This window comes from Aythya fuligula, chromosome 17 (genome assembly GCF_009819795.1).
Source record: "Aythya fuligula isolate bAytFul2 chromosome 17, bAytFul2.pri, whole genome shotgun sequence".
Classification (NCBI taxonomy): Eukaryota; Metazoa; Chordata; class Aves; order Anseriformes; family Anatidae; genus Aythya; species Aythya fuligula.
This window is the reverse complement of record NC_045575.1, coordinates 15052902-15077530: the sequence shown is the minus strand read 5'-3', so window position 1 is coordinate 15077530 and position 24629 is coordinate 15052902. Positions and strand designations below refer to the sequence as shown.

The window sequence follows — 24629 nt, the reverse complement described above, 5'->3', positions numbered from 1 at the left end:
GGAAGATGAATTTCCTTAATGGAAGCAAATAGCAACTATAAATAACTATTCATTCCATTTGAACAGTCCAGTAGTGGTGATTTCTCTTTGCCAGTGAGCTGGGCTCTGTAGTCATTTGCATCGCATGTTAAGTAAAATGGCAGCAAATGGGAGACATTTTCCTCCTCCAAGGTAGTTCTTGTAGATGAGCTCTTTAACATGAAATGGGTAATTCTCTTTTTACTCACTTCCTGTACCTAGTTTGTCTTTCTGGAAGATCAGTATTTTTCCCATTACTTATAATGTAACAGATTCTAAAGAAATAATTGTAAAGTTTGAATTGAATAATTTATTAATGACTTTTAAAGGCTAGTTATTAAGATAATGCTTTAGAAGCAAAATATAAGGTCTTTTTTCATTTTCCTTCTGTCCTTTAGTGCTTTTTGCTGAGACAGAAAACCAAGTCAGCCACTACTTTTTATAGTTTACAAACATTTTAAAACTAAATGGTTTGAAGCGACTTCGGAGTCTCTGCTTGGACTGAATTTGGGGTTGAGGGGTAAGGACAAGAAACCATTGTTAAAGTTCTTTATTGAAGAGACATGCTGTGATTTTGATATGTACTTGCTTCACAAGTGGAAGACCTTTGTCTGTTTACAGAATGCTTCTATCAAAAACTAATAATACTGTCACTTTCTATTTCTGTTCCCGAGAATCATTAATGTCATCCCCCTTGTCTACTTGTTGCCTTGGCCCATCACAAACCACCTGTGAGATGGCATCAGGAGCCCTCTTTAAGTGGAACATTTTGTAACAGTTTCATATTAAGAGGTATTCTGTGATTTCCTCTCCAGTGCATGCAGTTGTCTATGGCATTAGAGTATATGCTAGTATGCCATTATCATTTTCTGCTTAAGAAAGGTGACAAGTAATAGTCTTTCTTTCCTCGCATCTGTTATTCGTCACTTTATTTGTAGTCCTCCATATTTCTTAACAATCACTGACATTTGTTTTGCTGCATAACTGAATTTCAGTTAACTAACCAATAAATTAACTGAGATGTTGCATGCTCAGCATTTACTTGTTATGCAAAAAGGCCATTTGGTAGGAAAGATGAGGGAATTGGTATTTAAACTGTACAGAACCAACAGCCTGAAGACAGCAAGTTTGAGGAACCTTGCAGGAAAGGCATGGATGTAGGACACTGGAAATAGGGATTCAGTTTCTTGTGTCTCTGGCCTGGTGGGATTTCTTCTGCCTAAGTATCTTGTCTGTGAAATCAAGGTAATTGTCTTATTGTCTTTGAAAGCTGAGAACTGTTTTTAAAGTGTTGAAGAATAAGACACTCTAAAAAGTAAATTAAATTAAACATTCAATGGAAGTTTTAGAATAGATGAAAGAGTGACGGGAAAAGATTAAATATTAAATTATTTAATCCTGATTTCACAGTACGTTTACATTTGTGTAATTTCATGATGTTTCCTATCATTATCGTTTCTTGCACCAGTCTAGCTGAGAGCAGAACCCAGGAAGTCTATTTTTTTTGCTCACAGGTTCTTACAGTGTTCTTCAGTGCAAGGGTCTTTGTCTCTCAAAAGCTGATGGACTCTGGAAAAACACTGATGTTCTGAAAGCAGTGGCTCAGATTTTGAAACATAGGTGGTATTTTCCTAGTCTGCAGCAAATACATGCGCTGCACAAGAGTTCACTGAGAAAATCAATCATGAAAGGAAAAAAATGGGATTTCATTCTGAACTTAAATAAAGAAGAGGTCATTCTTTATAAAAGTTGATCAGAAAAAGAAGTAATCAGACATAGGGGCAGGACAGAACAAGACAGCACTTCTGAATAGGTACAAGGTTTCTGAACAGGTACAACAGATTGAAAAATTAAAACTGAGAGCAAAACTCAAGCCATGAAAGAGCAGAGGAAGGAAGAAATACCTCCAGAAAGCCTTAGAACAGTCAGAAGACTCTTAGACACTCAGAATATTCTCATTTGAAAAAAAAAAACAAAACAAAAACAAAACAAAAAAACCAAAACAAACAAAAAAAAATTTTTGATTTCATCTTTTTCTCAAAAGGAAATGTTTTAATAGATGTCTTCTTTACACATGTTGATTTTTTTCAAGAAATTATGTTTTTCTTGTTGAAAAAGTTTCCAGGCCATTCTAAACACAAGCAGAGGAGGCATCTGCTGTCATTTTCATTTGTTTAAACAAAAAGTAAATGTTGAAGAATTGTAAGACACAAACTCATTCAGTCGGAGTGGCTGTGCAAGGATGAGGAGCATACTTGGAGCATCCCAAAATGAGTAAGTAAAACACTGGAAAGCTCTGAGTTTGCAACGATAGTAAAATCTGGTGCCTGGACTGGGTACAGATATGATCTCTTGCTTTTTATTTTCATTCCATCAAATGCAGCAGTACGCAACTTTATGAAATGAAGTAGATAAAAAGCATGGTTCTATAATCTGGGAAGCCTGTGTCACAGTTAGGAAACATGCAGTGGTGTAAAATTGCTAAGGCTGTCTTAGGAGTAAAGGACCTTACAGAAATGTAGAGATCCTAATTGTTTATAATTTTGAAAACAGAAGGGGATAGAGCTTGTCTCCTCCTATTCTAGATATCAAGTCTAAACTAGACACGAGCCCATTAATGGGTAGTGGAGAGAGAGAAAACTTATGAAGTGTCACTTACGCTCTCCTAAAATATGTGGCTAAGGCAAGAACTGCCAGAGAATGCATCACTCGCTGCAGGCACCTGGGGGGAAGAATAGCATTTCGGAGGGAGAGCAGGCAGTGGGAAACAGTCTGCTTCCAAAGTGCCTGCTGTCTGCAGCACTGTGTGCATATATGTTTCACATCCTGGCAGTAGTTGAATGGAAGCCCATGAAATTGCTTCAACAGGTAAAGTAAGTGGAACAATCTGGTCCTGACAGATAAGACCATCTTCAAGAAAAAACCTCTTCTTTGGATAATGCATGGGTCTTTCCTGTCAGGTCCATGTTCTTTGGTAAATGATATCCTCCTTTTGTGGAACAGTGCATGTGAGCATCCAGCAGATCTCCACTCCATTTTAAACTCCATAATGTACTTCTCAAACACAGTTAATAAGTATATGCATCTACCTCTGTCTAGAAAATACAGTTCATCGTTGAATGTATTTTGTACATTATAAGCCCAGGACTTACTCCAGTATTTGAACTGTGCTGAGGAAGAAGATATAAAATCCAATCTTCCTGAACCCTGTTAGTGAATGTTAGACAGCTGTCTTCTGTCAGGGGATTTTAGAGGACTCTGCAAGATGTCACAGTCACTTTTCGATATATCTTGTTCTGCTCATAAATAGGTATTATTAAGCTATACCAATTGTGTGAGTAGCCTAATGAAGCAAGTCACCATGTCCAAAGCAGAAAGAGAACCCATGCTCCTTCCATGAGACGATGTTCCTGCAGGATGTTGGGAAGTCATGTAGACATGCTGTAATTAATTTATGCATTCTTCTATAGCATTAAACAGCTGTTATTATGGAAGGACATGGATTTCTGCCCAGGTAGCACTCGTGGTAGATGAGCCCACAGATTGCAGCAATAAACTCACGTGATACGCGACCTTATGTTTCAATATCTGTGGTTTTGCACTTGTGAAATTGAAGCCTTTTCGAGCCAGTGAGTTGACAACTCTCCCATTGCACCAGTGGCAAGAAATTTCCTCAGAAAAAACCCTCCTTCCAGTCTCTCCAAAAGAAATTTGAACAAGTGGGGAAGGAACTGGAGAACTGTCTGAAAGAAATTCTTCAAAATGGCTATTTACAATGTTGTTAAATATTCTTAAACCTATAGGGCCAAAGTTTCACAGTGACCAGAAAAAATTATCTTAGACTACTGTCAATACTCAAGTGAATCCAGTAGTTACCTTTCATAAACTAGACAAAACTTGGCCTCCCCAGATTTTTCTGTAGAAAAAGCAATGCCTTTGAAGAATGTTTGGATGAATATCATGGCCATCTGAAAATGATTATTTGTTTTTGGATCTTACAGGGGATTGTGTCATTGCACTTGAGCAGACGGCTCTACCAATTTGGAATCCTCCTGAATTCTGGGGGATGTTATTTGATTTCAAATGGAGACAGTCCGTGATTTTATTAACCCACAGAACATGGTCACACTTTTCTGGAATAAAAAAAAGAAAAAAAACACAACAGCATTAAGTGAACTGTGACATTCTAAATGTGCTTATTTACTATTGAGAAGAACTGGTGCAAGTCTATCAGATGAGTGTTCAAGTATCATACAGATTGTTAAGCACAGTGTGGGTGACTGATAGAGTTTACCATAAGACGTTTAGGCTGACTTTAGGTTCTTTATTTCATGGTATGATAAAAAGTCTGGAAATGCAACCCCCGGAGCTCTTGGTGTCTGTATTCTTTGTGCAAACAACTAAAATCAGATGCGTGATAGCTGCTCCTCAGCTGTAAGAATTTCCCACTCCTTCTACTTCAAGCATGTACTTCAGAGTGATGGTGTCATGACGTTTAACACAGCAGGTTTGGAGAATGAACTCTGCTGGGGCATAATGGGCTGAAGTGAAACAGCATGAGCTCAGCCTCATGAAAGGTCTTTTGCTCATGCAGAAGGCACTGTACTTAGCTGAGACAGTAGAGACTGCCTGACAGGTTGCAATTACTTCTGCCAAATGCACCAGGCTGCATTCTGAACCTTTGCTTAATGGGGGCAGATCTGTTCTGAGTTATAAAAAAAAAAAACAAAAAAAAACTGCCTCAGGTCATAAATATGATCGCGTCTGTGCTTCTAATCAGGTTTCACCTTCAGCAGCAGGTTTTGCTTATTCATCCTAGATAAACCTCAAAATGAGCTGAATTTCCTTCATAAAAAAACATGGGAAGGGCATAAATCTCAGCTTTAGTTTCCACAAACTCCAAGACAGAATTACCACTCTGTCTGATCATTTTTGCCAGGTACACCCAACTAAGATAAGAGCTTCCTTCAACATATCTGTGGCAAAAGGACAAGTTATGAAATAAGATTCCACTTTGCAGTCTCTGTATCATGCTTTTTTTTGTGCTGTAGCAAATTGTTTTTGCAGCACACACTGTAATATGCATCTAGAATAATATTTAGTTAGGCCAACAGTTGCTGCTTACATTGTTCTGTAACAACCGGTGATTAAGAACCTCTCTGTATGGTTCAATCTCCATTAATTAATTTCCTCTGCAGAATATATACACCTGCCTATTCTTCCTCGGAAATCCCAATATGATGTAAAGCTATTTTGCAGCTAAACAAAGGATGTAAAGGATGACTTTTAACTTTGACAGCAGTATTTGTGATTTACCATCTGTTATAGCTGATCACTCCTAATAGCAGTATGCTGGATAAGAAGCCGAAATAAGGAAACAGCGGGAGACAGAGGAAGGTTGGAGGGGAGTGGGAATGATCTAGCAACCCGTGTGCTGACAAGCAGGAGGTCCTGTGCATGGTTACACTTTGGGCCTCACTCTGACATCTGAAAACATGGCAAAGAGTTGATCCCGCAAGTCGCTGCACTGAAAAGATGTTTGCAGGACAAGGAATTAACCGTTGTTCAGCCCTTTATTAGGCCCTGTGACTGCTTTTTCACTTGCACAGCCTGTCCTGAGTGGAGGCAAGTGGCAGGCTGTCAGGATTGCAGGGTCAGCCCGTATCCACTGGGCAGCTCACTGTGCTGCCACCAGCATTGTGCTGGGCTCTGCCTCCGTGGCATGCCATGGAGCAACTGTATGAACTCAGGGAGGAAAAAGGGTAAAGAATAATGTGAACTCTTTGCAAGATTGTTTGTATTTTCTACCATGTTTTATGTCTTTAATAAACACAATCTCAGTTGTTTGTTCTCTCCACTGGTTGACAAAATGGCAAATCTTACCTGATATAATGGTGGAAAATATAAATAGCTTTCTAGCAACAAGGCTTCATTAATATGTATTGGAAACCTAAAACGGTAGTCAGCTATAAGGGGGAAAATGTACAGAATTACTATGGATTATAATAATTTCAGCAAAGCTTCTAATTTATATATTAAGCTTGCTTAATGGACTTACAGTGCATTGCTCTTTGATCTGAAGAAAAAGGTGCTGAATAATTTATCAAATAAAAAAGGAAACAATCCCATAGCCCAGCCCACACATCACATTCTGCCCTATAATTTACATTTTTTAAGAGATGCCATTTCGAGGCAGGAGAACTGGTTCCTAAAGAATCCTTCTAATATTACAAATGTATTTTCATGAGGTACACTCTGGGGAAAAAATACTAATGAGGGAATGCAATTCTGCAGACAAATATTTTAGGTCTATGCCTTCCTCACTAAAGACAGTCATTTCAACTAAATGCCAAAAGGCATTTAACTGTAACATTTGTCAGCGGAATAGGATTGGCTTCAGGTTTCCCTTCTGATTTACAATTGAGTGTTTATTGGGTCTGCTGTACTGTAGTGAGTTTTGTTAACCTCTAAAAAGCCAACATCCAGCCTGTGTATTAATCACAAGGATGATAATCTGTCACAGTAAATTGGGTTGCTCTGGGGTTTTTGTGCTGTGCCAGGAGAGGAAAGGAGAAGGCCAGGGCCTGCTCTGAGGGGCAGGACAGGTTGTGGGGGCGGCTGCAGGCCGTGGGGTGGATAACCCCTGTCAGCTCCTGGCTCCAGGATGGCTCCCTATGAGCTTTGCTGTTTATTTCTGTGCCTCTGTTTTTCAGCTGAGAAAGGGGGGGACCTGTGTCACGTTGGGTGAGCTGCAGGAGTCACAGGCCCAATGAGGATTTAGTTCATCGTGGCAGTGTTTAATGAGTAATTGTTGGGAACGCTGGGTCTGGAGTTCCTCACATGGGTTCGTGCCTACCTATTGTGGTCATTCCTCAGTAATCCCAGCTGCTGGTCACATACACGTGGATCAGCCTTGCTGGTAATCACAGCTTTGTTGTGACTTGACAGGTCTCCCATTCACATTTCCCCCATTTGTCCAAAGCAATGAGTTGTCAAACATTTACTATGGCAGTGTGCAGGGTTTATTCATATTTAAATAAAGCCATTATCCTGGCCTTGAGTTTCAGTAGTTTTCTGCTCTTCCTCTTGAGTATTTCTCTCAGTAGTGCCGTCTAATCAGCTTTAGGTTTTAATTAAACAGCTGTCATTTGCTTCCTAGTTCTGTTGCAACCTGATGATGTATTAAATTTTAATTTAGCCTAGGCTGGATAATAAGTAGATTCCTTCAGACAACAAAGCAATGCTATTAGCAGGTTACAGTTGTTATTAAGAAGAGCTCTGCTGAAGTGCTAATGCATTCAGGTACAGAGAAGGAACTGGAGATAAACACGCACACAATTATTATTCAGGGATAGTGCTTGCAATATGATTGTTTAGCTTCCACCCGAGGTGCTTGAATTCTAGGTTTTGGTCAAGATCTAGCATCATTGTTGGAAGAAATCAGAAAGGATTTCCAGTTTTTCAACTGGGACCTTTCTGTGTCAGCAGTTAGAGGTTTGTGCTGGTGGTCCCCAAGTGTTTTTCCAGATGTTTCAGTGATGCTGAGCCATGCATGTAAATATAAAAGCCTGTGCATATAAATCAGCCTTATTACCCCTCTCAAGATTTCAAACTGTGCTAGTGGTAAACAGCACAGGTATTTCAAATGCAGTAACATTTTTCCTGTAGTAAACCTTAATCATGGAAATACAAAACAAACCTAACAGAATCTCTTGAAGATCCAAAAAATAAATAATAATAAAAAGAAGCCTGCTTATAAATCTAATGGACAGTCAATTAGTTCAGTTCTGCCTTCATATTTCTTCCTCAGAGGAAATATATTTTTTCAGTCTATAAATAACCAGCTCTTAAAAAGGTCTTTACACTGCCTATTATACTTGCGTAACACCTGATCCAAGCATCAGGCCTCTGAAATATTGATTTATGCAGTAGAATTGCTTACCAGTGAAGTGTAGTTTCAGTGATACAGCAGTGGCTAATAGGCAGTGTGGGCATCTGTACGTACGGGGGAGGTGGGAAGAGTCAGGACAGTACTTGTGTCTGAAGCCGGGTGAGCACATTGCAGAGCACCCACAGGCAGAGGGTGGCAAGGTGTCACTTCTAAGACCCTTTCTCTCACACTAAGCTTCACAGAGAGTTTACAGAAGAATGCAAATCTCTTTATAAACTTTGCATTATCCTTCAGAGCATCAAAGTATGTTCTCAGCTTGGTAGCTAAGCAGCACTTAGAGTTAAAGGAGGCTCGAGGTTTTGTTTATCCATTGTCACACAGGAGGGTCAACATGATGGTGGTACAACAAATAACACAAAAAGCAAAGGAGAAATTAGTTCAGGCCTGCTAAGAACCTGATTCCAAGTCCACTGAAGTCAAAAGAAGTCTTTCATATATGACTCAGTAAGGTTTTGGATCAGACCATAATTGCATCCAAGTGCCACCTGCCCCTGACACATAGGAGTTTTGTAGCTGTGCTAAGAGAAAGTGGTTCAGAAGTAGAATTAGTCACGTGTTCATTCTTTGTGACCTTGGCAAAAATACTATCCCCCCGAAAAGCGTCTGTTGTTGAAGAATGGCTTAGAAATAGCCTGCTGACAAACTGGATGCATTCTGACACAGAAGCACCATGTCTGCATCACGTATGTGGCATGTTTATATCAAATTGATGGCCTAGGGGTATTTGGAATATTTGTCATTGGTTTGGCAAAATCCAGCTACCTCTTCTTGACATGTGGATGAAACACCTTCAGTTTGTCTTACACCTGTCTTACACAACCTCTTTCCACCTGAGGTGTAGCTGATTGTTTTTACATGGTAGTGGAGTTTCTTAGTTTTGTTCAAATGTTAGCCTTTGTAAAGGTTTTACAGTTGTTCATTTTTCACTTACTTCTCTGTTTCCCAGCATCCTTCTGTCAGGGATGGCAGCTGGTTATAAATTATCCCATCCAGCAAAGACAAAAACCGGTCACTGGGGTAAAACATCTGGTTTGTGCCTTGCAAAGAACAGGACCAAGATGTATTAATTTCATGCGGCATTATTCAGAAAAGCATCTCTGTTCAGGACAACACTAAAATCTACTTAAATCACGCTGAAATCTGTGTCAAGTTGAGCCACATACCTTTAGTGCTGTTCTGAACAGAAATGGACTCAAGTCCATGTTTAAGTGCTTTTCTGGAACATGACTGCCCATAAAGCTCTAGTAAACTCTATCAGTTAGCTGGCACTAGTGTTATTAGCACTTCAACTCATTTAATTCAAGGTGTTTTTGTAGAAGTTTCCGAATATTGATTAATAATACATCTTAGTTGCAAGTGTTTATTGGTCTTCTCCAGCTGTCCTCAGCTTGTGGTCAATGCCCATTATTTTCTATCAATCTAGCTAGCAGACAGAAGCAAATGATAGTGAATATATCTCCCTATGCAAGCTGCCATCAAATTTTTCACTAAAATCCATTTCTTATTCCACCAATTCTAATAATGGAATTTAAAGTTAGATTAGTTGGAAGCAACTTTTTTTTTTCTTTTCTTTTTTTTTTTCCCCTAGCTGGCAAGCAATTAGTTTCACAGAAGTTGAAAAATGAAAAGCAGAGGGATTTAAAGCAGTATTTCCTCTCACAAGTTTTTCTAGAAGGCTGAGCTGAATCTTTTCTGAAGCACAGATCATTCCTTGTTCTGCGTGTGTATGAAATGTTGGACCTGCAGTAAGGACTGCTTAAGCGGAGCCAAATTCCTCTGTAGGCCTTTGGAGGCTGTTCCCCTCCAGTCTGCAGATCTAGTTTGCTTATGCAAGGCAAGGACCGCTGTAGCAGCTCACTTGGATTAATTAATCAAGCAGCAGCCATACTGAGATGCAGAGGAAGGGTGTGTTAATGGAGTCATTAGAGTGCCAGCACTGTGAATTCATCAGGATTAGAGATAAATGTGGTAAAACATCACTAGGTGGGATTTTGGTGGGGAAAGATTAAAAAAAAATGTATATGGCATTGCTTAGTTTGTAATACCCTATCTCATGCACAGTGTTTCTCATTGTGCATTTATGTCCAGAAAAGGGACAACTGGCTCAGCTGAGAACTCTTTCAGCTGAAACAAAAAGGAAAAAATGCTGTTATTGTAATGCCTGGGAATCACCTCCCAAACCACTGCCATGGTTTGGGACATAAGGGTGCGATGAGGTGCTGCCACTCTGTGGAGATAGTGCTTGAAAAGCACTGTGGTTCTGCCACTCTGCAGGCATGTCTTCACACCTAATTGCGTGACAGATTTCATTTCCACAGCAACCAGACCCATAAATTGGCTCCAATAGAGTAAATCTGTATGTCTGTCAAAACCAGAACTTGGTGGTCCAGACACAACTTCTGGCTTAAGAAATTGTTACACCACTGATTGCAGGGAGCACACAGGGTATGTCCAAGGAAATGTTGCTCCCCATATCTGTCCCTCTCTGAGGAAGGCTTTTGGTTTTGTGGTCTGACCCCTGCAGCTTTCTTATAGTTTTTGCTTTTGTAACACTCATCCTTTAATTGTGTGTGCATACAGGACACGGAAGTCCTTAACACAGCCATCCTGACGGGCAAAACAGTGTCCGTTCCAGTCAAGGTCGTTGCTGTGCAGGAGGATGGGTCGGTGGTTGATGTTTCGGAGTCCACTGAGTGCAAATCAGCTGATGAAGATGTCATAAAGGTAAGGCACCTACAAGAGGTGGGCATGAGGAAAATGTGAGTTTTCTCCCTTGTCTTCACCACCAGCACCACCATACTGGGTCCTAGCCTACATTCTGGATTTAACGTGGAATGGTCTTTTTATACAATCATAGCTATTTCTGCAGTGCTAGGTATTTATCTAGTGCTAGGTATAGTAGCAAGGCTGTATATGCTTCTGACTGCGTCACCTACTTTCCACTCAGTAGTCTCTTACAAGTACTGAACTTTACCAAAATCCGGAGGAGCATGACAGAGAATAGAAAATAACAAAGATATTGGAAAAATCTTTAAAACAAAAGCTGTGAACTGTTAATTTTTTATTTATTTTTTTAAATATAATGTGTTCAGCTGGTTCTCATTCCACAGCATTGAGATGAAAACAGCTTTAATTTAACTTTATCAAGACATTGACTGTATGACTTCTGACACATTGCATGGCTTTCAGCTTTTAGCTCATTATTATTTTTAGGCATAAAAGAGGTACTTTTGAACATGTTTAGTAGATTTATTTGATTTATTATCTGGCTTGAGGCTGTTTTTTGTTGTTTTAAATGAACAATGGAAGTGAGTACAATGGCTTCTATATAGGGTTGTTTTCTTGTATTCTCTATTAATTTATTTCAGAAAGATGATTTGTCTCAATTCTAGGAAAATACAGAATATTATATAAAAATGCTGTAAAAATAGGATAGTATACTCATCCTTTTTTTTGCATATAGTAATCCCATAACCTGTAGATCTTGTTATAAACTCTCTCTGGAGCTCTGAAAAAAGAAGTTCCTCATATGTCTGCTAATTCTATCATGTCTGGTTGTATCCCAGGCCTGACCCAGTCCCTTTTACACTTTTAAAAAGTCTATTCAGATTGCATTTCAAACCCACATCCTATACCTGTGTATTTTCAACCTATCAATGTAACCTCTTTCTAGATAAGACTGCAGAGGTCCTAACAGATAGCTTGTACTTTGTCAGATAATTTTTTGTGTTCTGTGTCTGGCTAAAGAAATGCACAAAGCAAAGCTGTCATTTATTTTGAAGACCATATGCTGGAATGAAAAATTCACTTTCTTACTTTTGACAACTCTGAATGAGCTTATTATGGATATTATATACTCTAAAACAAACATCTCATTGCATTTTATTTCCAACAACAAAGAAATTCCTTTGCAGTTAAAGTGCTTACAGAACAACTGTACATTTCATAGAGATACCCTGTTTCTGAGACTCTCAGTTGAGAGATGACATCCACTTGATCCTAAGTAGCTATAGGAAAGACATGATAGGTTTGGGAAAAAGTCTTGGTCAGACAACTTCTGCTTGTTTCCAAGTTTTTTCATGAACGTTTTTATCTCTGTTTATCATGAAGGCAAATTATTCATAAATAAGATTCAAGTTATTGAGAAAAGGCATGTGTGCAATTGAATCCTCAGGGACAGAGTTATGCTTAGCACTTCTCAGACCTCAAAACATTTTGCAAAGTAAATCAGTGTAATAATCCCTTTTCATGAAAGTGACTGTTCCAATGTTTGCCCTTGTCCAGTGATGGAAGAGGTTTCTTGAATCTCTAGCCTGAGCTCCAGCTTCTCTACTTATGTTATATATTAGATGGGGAAAGAAAAATCACATTTTGTTTTTCTGGTAAGCAAATTTCCTTGAAAGCCCTTACCAGAAAGGACATGAAAAAGGACATGAATGAATATCTTTGTTTATGACTAATGTAATTGTCATAAAAGCAGTTCCTTTTGATAAATCTTGCCTTTTTTTTTTTTTTTTTTTTTTTTTTTTTGCTATTTACTGTACAGCTCTTTGTATCTGATTAGTGGCTATTCTTTATCAGTTTACAATGAAGTGCTCGTATTATAAACTCAAGCACCAAGTTATATATCATCAATATATTATTGCTCAGACTGTCTTTTCTTCGTACCTCAAACTTTTTTGAAGTACGAAGAAAACCAGATACTGATCTAAAAGATAGTGTATGTGGACTTTTGTTTCTATTAATTGAATTTCTGGTATTTCTAGGACTTGCTGTAGTTAGAGAATGCTAGACTGAACCAGATACAAAAAGGTCAGGAAAAGGACTCCCCTTCCTCTTCCACTAATAAAATTAGTATCTGCACATGTTAGGGAGATGTTGCATTTCAAAACACTGCTTGTTTAAAGTCCATTTAGTTCAATCAGCAGTTGTCCATATGGATGTCCTGTCAAAGCTGGGTATGAAGTTGTTATGGTTCCTGAATTTAAGAGGTCCACTGAAGCTTGCAGCTAAATAAAACTTGACATGACCTCTCTGAGCAGAGACAAGATTACGAGTTGCATTTGTGGATTTATGCACTTCAAGAAAGCAAAGCTCTTGCCCTCTGACCATCTTTATTTCTTGATTTTTTCAAAATGGGTTGTATTTCCAGGTGGCAGTAGACCTGTTCCAAAGCACCTTCAAGTTGATAAGGGTCCTCCCACTTTCAATGATTTGGGGAGAGCATACCAAAACACTGGGCAAAATTCTGCACAGGTTTAACAAGATTTGCACTGTATTTTCCCTCACCCCTCTCACCTGGTATCCAAGGCTATTGGTTTAACGTATGAAAACAAGAGGTCTGAGTGATACAAAGGGTCTCAAAATGGGAGTAATGTTATTTTTGTGAAAAATACAACGCTGTTATAATGGATTTTAGTCACAAATTACTGAGAGGTACTCTCAGACTGAATGCTATTCAGGCATAATTTTTAACTGGAAATACATGTATTGGTTGCAAGATTGAATCTATAACAATTAATTAGCCGAGTTAAAATTTAGTACAAGGTTTGTGTGCCTGTATTTTTTCATAAAAATACATATTTCCTTTACAAGCCCCTTTGGTAAACTCAATATTGACTTTGCTTCCAGATTTGCGTTGCCTTTTCTATATATATACTGCTAAACCCTCTAATAAGGGTTGTCAGACATTTTGGATGTAATTGCCTTATCTTGAGCTTCTTTTCACTGTTAATTCTGCCTATATTGTTTCTTTTGTAATTGGAGAGATATTCATATTCTTTTGGGCAGAATAGACTGTTGCATTCCTAATCTTTTATTTCTGTTTAATAGCTAATGATTTAATAGACAATTAATGAAACAGTTCTTTGATCACTGCTCTAACACCATTATTTTCAATTAAGACACAACGAACTGAATCTAGCTTAAATAGAAACAGACTTTGGCCCAGGCTATTATGTATTTATACAAAATGTGCTTATCTGGGCAGCTACCTAGATATCAAATTGATAAAAATACTACTCAGAGATGGTCAAACAGATAGATGATAAGTGATTTATTAGTAGACAAAAGATGTGAATCCCTGCTGTCCAAAGACATATATCTCCTCCGCATAACACTTTAATAGCTTCCCAGAAAGAGACTATTTCAGTCCTTATTTTTCAAAGCCTACATAATTAGTGGTAAATATAGTGAAATACACCCATTACGTCTTGACCTTGCATTTTCCAACCTTAGTGTGACTAGATCCTCAGCGGAGTTGCCCAGATCAACTTGTTCATTGGACTGCCATCCCTGGTCCCTGGTCCCTACAGTTGCTGCTCCCTACAGTTTGACACAGGTCATAATAGTACCAACCATTTTACTTTGAAATGGCTTTAAAAATGTAAAAAAACATTAAAAAAAATTAGATGGAAATATTGCTCTGAGTCAGTGAAACTGATGTTTATTCCGTCATTGAAAAGGGATATTTAATGTTTTTGGCATTTGAAAGCAAAGATTGCCTTTATGATTAAGGCATGGAAATGCTTCTCAGCATTAATTTCCATATCTTTTGCTGATTTCCTGTGTGACTGTGGGAAGTCAGTCATTCCTTTTGGAATCTTGCTTCCTTATCTGCAAACAAGGCTGAGAAAAAATCTTTTGCCAGCCTCAGCTTGCCTTATGTAATTTTTCAAGCTACTGTTGACAAAATCCTTATCTCCACAAGTCCCATTAACTTCAGTGGTCTTCTGCCATGGACCCACTTGAAGGACTTCTCCTAAGGAGTCCTGCTTTTCCAGCAAACCTGAGCTAAATAGGGAGGTGAAGCTGAAAAAAAAAAGAAGTGATGGTAACTTGATAAATTTATGCACAAGTTACTTGGCTACTCTGGTGATGGGTAAAACACTGAGATAAAGGAGCTCTAGCATGGTAGGATGTGCCTTTTCTATATGTGTGCTGAACCATGGGGCCTCAGCCTTCACAGGTGGGGAAGAAAAGGATTAAAGCAGTTGTATCATGGCAGAGGCGTTCTTTGCCCATCTGTCTTATAAGCACGACTGACGTTTTGCTGGCCTGTTAAAGTGGGTTTTGCTTGTTCTCCATCATCCTTTAGGCCATAGTTAGAGGGAAGTCAAATTAGACCAATGGCAGTGGTGGAGTCATGATGGTTGTATTGCAGAGGAAAGTCTAACCTGAAGGGCTCTGGCACTGTCAATCTTTACAGGTTCTTAGATGCTCCAAGTAAGGTTCATGCATTACTTTGTCCTTGCTATGGAATTGTCTTTAAAAGCCTGAACTGTAGTAATTTCACATGAAGAAAATTTCTGAAAACATTTTAGTTACGTGGTAGTCACAAATATCACCCACAAAGCAGCAACAAGAGAGAAAATTATAATGAGGACAGCTTCTTATTCCAAATGTTTATCTCAGTAGTGTACAAATGAAAGAGAGACAGCTGCCCAATTAATTCATTCTTAGATTAGTCATATTTTCATGTTCTTTGCAAGTTACGCAGAAATTGATTGGTGGTATAAATTAATGTCTGCAGTAATTCAAATGGCTTCCATGGAGTTACACCACGGGCTAATTTAGCCTAATTTTTTTGTAACAGAAAAGGCCCTCAATTGAACAGAAGGGAGCCAGAGGGCCTCATCTTCCTCATTTCTGCCCACATGTAAAGTGCAATGGAAACAGGCTGAATGTGCCCAGGCAGAGGTATACATTAAAAACAATGGTGCTTCAGTAATATACCGTGAACTCCTCTGTGCAAGAATGCACTTTTCTTGTCAGCTTGCTAGAGGAAAGCGCTTTAGTGAATTATATTTCACCTTTTCATAATTTCCTGTCTAATTATAATGAAAGTCTAATTCAAACCATTCCTACCCCCTACTTTTCTAATACAAACCTTACCTTGAACTCTCCAAAATTGATGTTAAAACAATAGAAGACCTAATTTTCATAGCAGCAACCAGCTAGGTTTTATCTAAGATGCTGTAAAAATGGTGTAGGAAAGGCAGGAAAGGTAATAATAGCTGAACCAGATTAAATCTGCAGAAGGTTCTTCCCTCTTACAAAGGCAGACGAGTAACTGAGGACCTTATTCAACAGCTGTGGGCACATTGATCTCTAATGCCAGCACAGTAGCTGCTACAAGGGACTCCAAAACAAACAAGCAAACAAACAAAGATAGGGAGGGATACTGCAGTTCTGTAATTCAGACGATACTGAATTCTGGGAACACTTCCCTGCTGCAAACCCACAGCATGTTCTTAGGACAATTCAGAGCAAGAAGCACATGCTTGTGGCTGTTTATGCAATGGTTTATGCAGGAGATCTGAAAACAAAAGCAGTGCTTGTCATTTGCAAGTTCTGCAGCTGCTTCACCATTAAAGTATGTGATTGAGAATGAAATGTACATGAAGTAGAGCTAATTTTATTTCTCCATCCATCATATTTTTGAGTGCTTATCACTTCATTACCTTAGAGCTTGATTTTGTGGACATTTGCTCAGAAATAAGCTTACTCCAGGAGTTCAAACTCTTTCTGGGAGCAGTGAAAATACTCTCTACTCGTTTATATGATGGATTTACTTTGATGTCAGTTGGTTTATTACACAATTCATTTTGAGCTAGATCTTACTTTTTAAGTGATTTTTTTCCTCAGTGCTTCTGAGTGGTTCAAGATTGACAGCCCTGGAGGCTTAACCACTCTGTCTCACCCCAGGATAGGGGACAGGTCGGGGCTGCAACAGGCAGCTGTTCAAATAGAAAGCTTTTGAAGTGCAAATCTTTAATTTGGTGAGTCCATTTCCTTGTCCAACCAGTCCTTTTAATCTCACCTGATTAGTGCCAGTGAATCAGTATCATCAGCTCCATGAAATCAGCTGGTAACAACCTCAAGTCACTGTCAGCTTCATTTCCATCCATCTTTGAGAGCTGGGAGGTGATGGACTCTGCAGTCTATTACAAATCCTCTGAAATAATGACTCCCCCTGATGCTTGGCACAGGGAAGATGCTTACGGCAGCAAAGTGTTCCTCAGCTGAACATAAGGATTATTGAGGAGGATCCTGCCTGAGACCCAGGAGTCCTGGTTTACCTCTCTGCTGTGCTCCAGACCTCCTCTGTGAAGTTGCTGGCCTGTCTCAGTTGTGCCAGAGGGATGATGAGAATACATCTGTCTCAGTAGGATTCATCTTGTCTTTGATACCTGCAGACAGGTATACGTAAGTTAGAGCAATAATTAGAGATCACTGAGTTGCTTGAAATGCATTAAACTTGTAATTAGATCTTCTGGTTTCTAGCTTTTTGGCCAGAAAACACCCCCTTTGCCCCCATACAAAGTTCATCTTTATTAGTCATAAAAGAGAGGCAGGAGAGTATGGCAGATCTCTCTGCAATATGTTGACTGTTGAGTTAAGGATTTTGCTTTTTGTTGAAATATTAGAGGTTCTGACATTCAGGTCACCAGATTCTGCTAATTAGTTTCATAGCCAGACAAAGCATGATCAGAAAAGAGTAGCATAGCCACTTACTGCATATTAAGGATTTGTCTCAAAAAAACCACCCTTGTTACACAGCAACAGGTTGAAATCTATAGTGTTTTGTGAATGTGCTAAGCTAAAACTTCGCATTTAGAATCATATTTGCACACAAAACAGTTGCATGTATAGCAATAAGGATGCCAGTGAGGCAATCTCACAAAATCACATATTGAAGAATTAATATTCTGTACACAGTACACATTGTACACAGCTTATAGCAAAATATATGTGTGTGTTTTCCTGAAGTTATTTTTAAACACACACAGTCTTCAAAGCCAGCTTGAGAAAACAGTGTTTTGTCTGGGAGAGGATCCGTTAAGAACAGACCATACCAACATGTGCAATTACACAGATTTCGGCAGAGATGCTTATGGTGTCTTCCAAGGGACCAGCTGCTGCTTCAGAGGAAGAAAACAATTCTATGGCTTAGCGTTTGGCTGCTCGGAGAGCAGAAATGCAAAGGGCATGGATCCCAGTCCTGGGCAACGATCATTAGCCTGAACTGCGATATTGCTTAGGATAAACTCTAAATATTTTATACTCTTAGTATGCACATAGTAAACAGCTCAGTCCAGGCTCAGCAAAAGCAAATGTAGCAATAAGTAACTGTTGTTGGGAGAAAATAATGAACTTTGGGAAGCACTCCTTTGAGATGCCTAATAGGAGTTGAGGATGGAGATGATGAGACTGACACACCACCATCATTCTGAAGTGCACTTAATTTATTTGACTTAGAAGCATCTATCTGTGACAGTAACCAACTCCCTTCCTCATCTTTGGAAGAAGGCAGTTTTGTTCTTGGTATATTCTTAATTATTAATATTTTTGCATTTTGATTGTACAGAATTGGAAACCAGAATAACTATTTTGGTTTCCTTTATGGAAATAGCAACAGGACAAGAAATACATGTAGCTAGACAGCTGTGTACCTTTGTGCATAAGGATTGGGACATAGCTGTGATTTTGAGGGGAATGAGGAAAATCCAGCCATAAAGAACAGCAGCTAAATACTAGGTTAATGAGTTGGACAAGTCATTAAATAAGGATGAAAGAACAAAATGAAGTTATAATTGGTATTTCTTTTTCCATAAGGTACAGGGAATGGAAGATGCTCGCTGGGGTGTAGCTTTTGTCCTCTTCTAGTTTAGTAATATGCTGTACTTGAGCATGCCTATCACATTTGGTGGTTTAAAACTTCAAATTTGCTCATTTGGAACTAGAAAGTAAACTCATTGCCTCTCCATTTTATAGCACCTCAGTGGGGCATATTTCTGTAGTGCTTGGCTTTGGATTTAAGCAGCTTTCCACTGAATTCCGTGTGAAAATGGATCACTGGTTTGATGATAATCAAAATTTTACTCCTTTGATGACTATATCTTGAGGAAAAGCATGGAAGTGGTAGAGACTCTAGAGCAAGCAAGCATATTGACCATGGTTTCCTCTTAAAATAGTCAATGGTCAAACAGCCACCAGTGTTGGCACTGATAGCACTGTGCCCTGGCAGAGAAACAGGAACCTCAGTCACCTTAGTACTTTGTTCCAGACACTCCTGTTCTGTTTTTACTCCCATAGTAATTGTTCAAATAGTCCCATTCACTGAGAGTGGGGACTACTCGTGTGAGAAGTGTTGCAGGACATGTCCTTCACACATTGTAAAAATGCATTTTAGCAGCACGTAGCCAGCAGCTAACAAACTCTGCAGTTCTGTCAAAGGGAGTTCCAGTCTGCTTCTGCTGGAGAGCCCTGTGGTGTCCCGTGGCTGTCCTCCACTCTGCGCTGCTGAATAAACCCCCCTTAAACACTAGTGTAGATCAGAAATCTGTCATGAGCCAGAAAAAAGGATGTACTGTAATAAATGGAGGAACGGTGAGCAGAGATACATGAACTCTTGTGAGTGTCAAGAAAAGGCTGTTAAATACATGTATAACTTATTGAAGAAGAAGTGGGCATTTATTTGAGTTGAATGCATTTATTATTTGTGGAGTACTGACAATGTACTCAACACTATATAAAGGTAGTATGGACACACTGCCTACAGATCTCAAAGCTGAATAAAAGTTACACAGGGCTTGCCACAATATAGATGTTCTGGGAGGTAATCCTTTATTGAGTTACTTGTACAAATATCCAGAGCAGCTTAGCAGTGAGGAGTGGAATGCCATTACCCAGGGAACAGAGAATGGAGATTGCCCAGCAGGACTGCCAGCAAGGGAGAGTTCTCTGTTGGACCGCATTGTCAGAAATGATGAGTTCATAGCAGGAAATGCTATCTACTATTTATATGCTGTATTTATTTGCACTTTTCTGATTCCTGCTTCTGAGATTACTGTCTGGATTAAATTTGCAACCCCTCCCCATTGACTCTTAGGTTTCCTCCTGAAAAACTAAGAGAAAATCCTTGAGACACACAATTCTTCCTTAGATCTCTTACACTCAACATTATCCACTGCAGAGCAAAATTAATGTATGCCCTTCCTTATTGTTTTCCTTCCTAATTCATTTCTTTCTATAGAGGCTCAGCAAGCACCAATTATCGAAGTTAGTTTTTAATTGCCTGAGCCCAGCATGACTGCTGCCTTCCAATCTAGTTGCCATTTGATGCAATCAGCATTTCAGAATACAATGATTTTTTTCTTTCCAAAACCTGAATGCTATATGGCCAGCTGATACCACTTGGCCTCAAGGGAACATAAAATACTGATAGAGCTGCCTGAAAGAATCTTTGATTGTGAGGTCTCCCCTAGCCAAGTGCACCAAGGTGACGTAAAACAATTTCTTTCCAGAAATGGTGTAATATGGGGCACAAAGAAATGTATTATTCCAATACTAAGCACATATGCTGGGGAGGCAGGGAGGGAAGACAGGAGGAGGACAGACCTGCAGCGTGCCGAAGTATTTCTCATGGTTGAAATGTTTGCTTTGAAAGGGCCTTTCAAGAGTATATGTTGACAGGGGAGATTTTCTTTCCATTTCTTTTATTGCCACCCCACAAATCAAAGATTTCCATACACCACTACTGGAAAACTGCAGGCTTAAATAGTACCTGCCATGCAGAACCTGTAGCCTTTTAGCCTTTCTCCAACCTGTAGTGAGTTTAGTGTGAAGGATTATCAGGGTAAAATGAGAAAATCCTTCCTCGGACTAAATTACTTATTGTTGTGTTTTTACACACATTTTGTGCATTATAAATGCTGAGGCAACATTCGCAAAATCACCGAGTAATGATCAGGACCAGAGTACCGCAAGCAAGGTCAAAGTAACACATGCAAAAAAAGAACAGAGGGGAACTGGTGGCTGCAGGCAGGGCGCTGTGCCATGCTGGGAGCAGACTGCCCAGAGCTGGGTCTCCTCCTTCCAGCCTGTCCCGTGGCAGCTCCTGGTGAGCCTCCTCCCGTGGAGGCCCCGGGATGCATTTCTCCTTTTATGCACCATAACCCTGGGAGGAAACAACACTGGTACAGCTGGATCCTAAATAACTGTGTGAACTATGGTTAGAGGGCTGTAAGAGCCCGTGCTGTTCCAGTTGAGAGCTGAGGAGCTGCTGGGAGGCTTCTCCTTGTGCTGTGCATTGCATAAGGCGAATGCCCACAACCTGTGCACGTTTCCCAGCACTCTCTGCAGATGCCATGCAGCTCTAACTATTTAGGTTACAGCGTGTTTGTTTTTTACAGTGTTGGTGGTGAGTATGGTTGTCTAAAGTCTAGTAGACAGCCATTTGCTAGGACCTTCTGTTCTTAGCAAACTTGACAATGTGGCTTGTTTAACTGCCTTATGTTATTATTGATATTTTCATCTTCTGTAACTAATTTTGCTGAGGAAAAATGTATTATTGCCAACTTAGATCTCCTTAGCTCTTGTAAGAAAATGCCTCCAGCTTCATCCCATTTGAATAATGCACAGATGGTTTTGTACAGGATCATGACTTCTTTGAGAAGGTTGCTGACATTGTGTGTCTGTGGGGCCAGGCTGGGAAGGGATCCTATTTGGTGAGACTGAGGAGATTCTGAAGGAGGCTGCCATCGCCTGTCTTTCAAATAATTGTTTTTCCACCTATCATTAGAAGTTCAGAAAGAGCAAGCTCGTAGAAAAGCCTGAGGAACCTGAAAATGAATGTGATACTAAACAAAGAAGGCTAGCATGAGACTGAAAGATGAGAACCAAGGAAAAGAAATATAAGGTATCTCGAAAAGCAAAAATGTAACCAGAGCAGGTCATCCCTTCTAAGCTCTCCAGCACAGTGCAGGACATGCACTGCCGGACCCCTTGTGTTTTTACACACATTTTGTGCATTATAAATGCCAAAGCAACATTTGCAAAATAAGAACAGAGGGCCCCAGCCACCGTGCACGGGCTCTCTAGGAAGGCACAGCAGATCCCAGTATTGTCTAGGTGTCATCACTGAGTTGACTTTTTGTCCTGGTTTCAGCTAAGATAGAGTGAATTCTTTTCCTAATGGCTGGTATGATGCTGTGTTTCAGATCTGGGATGAGAATAACACTAATAACACACCAGGACCATAGTTGTTGCTGAGCAGTGCTCACACAGAACCCAGGACTTCAGCTTCTCCTGCTGCCCTGCCAGCGAGGAGGACAGGGGTACACAAGGAGCTGGGAGGGGACAGAACCAGGACAGGTGGCCCAGAGTGGCTGAAGGGATGTCCCATGCTTGATGGCATCATGCTGAACAGTAAAATTGGGGATTTAGGATGGGAGGGGGCTGCTGCTTGGGGATCGTCTGGGCATTAGTCAGTGTGTTCTAAGCAGCTGTGCTGTGCATCACTTGTGCTTTTTTAGTCTTTTTTTTTTTTTTTCCCTCTTTCTTATCAAGCTGTACTTATCTCAACCCACAAGTTCTTGTACTTTTACCTTTTTTCAATTCCCTTCCCCATCCCACTGGGGGGAGCGAGTGAACAGCTGCGTTGTGCTGAGCTGCCTGCCAGCTTAAACCACACAGACTTTTTTACCTCATGACAGCACCTTGCAGATACTATAAAGTGTGTAAGATGTAAGCCTCAAAGTGCAGGCATGTTTTCTACATAGCATGCCTTCTAAGCAGCACAGGGGACCAGAAGTGTGTTTTAGTTATTCTAGTTTGAATAAAAACTTTGCTGAATGATCCCCTTGAATAGGGATGCATACGTGGAAATGAAGTAGACTATAGATTGGGAAGGCAGATTATATCTGCACAAGAATGGCCCTTAATGCTGAATCAGTAAGTGCAGATACTTGGCATTGGGTATGCATTCACTAAAAACCGGTGACCTACTGCAGCCAGTCCACGTTAGGTAATGAGGAAGGTAGCAAACTATAGAAAAGCAAACAGCTTACTAACACTGAAAAAGCACTCTTTCAAGTTAAATCAATAGGACAACATCTATGACCTGCAAAAAACATGAGACTTTAATAGACTTATTTCAGTAAACAGAATCTAATATCTTTGGTAGCCACAAGATGACTTAGGAGATGCCTGCTGCAGGAGGATGTCGTGCTATAAAGGTGAAATTACTGGCAAGCAGAAATAATTTCCTGTAAACACGTGCACTCTCCCCTCTGTGAAACTTTAAAGCATTTACATATAAGCACGATGTCAGTGGTGAGAACATTTGTGTCCTTTTTCATGTCATCCTTTAGCAAACAGTAAATAAAGTGTATGTATGATATTCCCCAGTACCTGCCACTCTGGCCAAAGTAATTTCAGTGGACAGACTCTTGTGGCTTTGTTGAAGACCAGTGCATGTCCAGGGCCATGTTCTCTGTGACACGTCTGCAGGTATCAAGCCCGGATGTTGGAAGCAGCGCTGGGCAAAGGTCAGAGGAATATCGTGACTCTGCCCTCCTGCTGCTCAGGAGCAGAAGACATCCTGTAGCAAGATGGGAGGTTGGGAAGAGCTTTCCAGTGCACTAAAAGCTCAAGAGCGTATATTTAAAGATGGCTTTGTGATAATTCTTCCTTAAGTGTTGAAAGTTCCTCAGACAACAGGGGGAGAAACCTTTCTTGTGGCTGTGTCCCACTGGATCTCATCTTCTGTGCAGGTGTAGCAAGCCCTCTGGCACTGACACTGAGGGTAGCTGCTCTTAAATGTCTGCAAAAGGTAACCTCAGGCACTCATCAGTAACATAAATTAAGAGGATGTGGGGACCTCACTCTCTTATACCCCTTTGAAAGTCTTCAGGCCAGGTGAATAAAATAGATAGGGGAAGCCACATAGCTATAAGCTGTAAGAGCTTAAAGGGACAAAAACGAAAGAACTTAAAAACCACTGAAGAAGCTGAAAGGGAAGAATATGAAAGCTATCAGAGACTAAGGTGAATCGACAGAAAAAGTGTATAGTTATTTGCAGCAGGTGTAGTTAAAATCCCAACCAAAACCTCACTAAGACCTCTTTTGCCAACAGAAGTGGGAGATCAATGCAAGAAACTATTTCAAGTTTTTAGGATGGAATAGGAAATGAAGCCACAGAGGAGGCAATGACAGCTATCCTATAGTAGTGTCCAAAGTGTGCTTGCAGCACGAATGCTGCAAAAAACGTTCATGTTCAAGGCAAAATAATCTAGAAAGTCTTCGATGGTGTTTTCACAAAGGTTATAAAACCCCAGTATAACACCTGTTATCCCGTGTAGTGTGTGCCAGGGACACAATATTAGTTGCATGGGATTTCTGTTCTGTTCAGGCAGAAATGTGACAGTAATAGCACTGTGTTACTTTGTCTCTATTTAATTTTGTCTCTCTGTTTAATAGGAATGGGGAAGGAAGTGTCTTCAGAGAACAATATCACAAAAGAAAAAAATTGCATTAATTAAAAATGAAATCAGTAGATCACATTAATTTCTAGCTTTTTTTTTTTTGTAGCTATAGTAAGCTAGGAGAGGAAGATAAGGACCTAGGATTTCAAGGGAAAGTAGTTTATTTGTGCACGGAATACCTTGCATCTGATTGCACCTTTCTGATGGTTCATCACAAGCCATAATATCCCCCTGAGTAAGCCTGTTTGGGATTGGTAGCGTGACCAAAATTCACATAAAATCTCTGCTAACTTTAAACTAACTAGTTTTGGTAGCAAACATGGAAAGACTTCAGCTTGGGCTAACTGATTGGAGTTTGTAATATATGTAAAATGTAATATAACTTTACCAAA

General features: G+C 39.8%; 1 protein-coding gene across 1 annotated transcript in view; it reads left to right on the top strand.

Annotated features, from left to right (window-relative positions):
- Positions 1-24629, top strand: part of TMEM132B (transmembrane protein 132B) — a 262231-nt gene that overhangs the window by 202532 nt on the left and 35070 nt on the right. The window contains exon 5 of the mRNA XM_032198732.1: positions 10550-10693. Within this exon, the coding sequence (XP_032054623.1) occupies positions 10550-10693 (144 nt within the window). The remainder of the gene's footprint in view (positions 1-10549; positions 10694-24629) is intronic.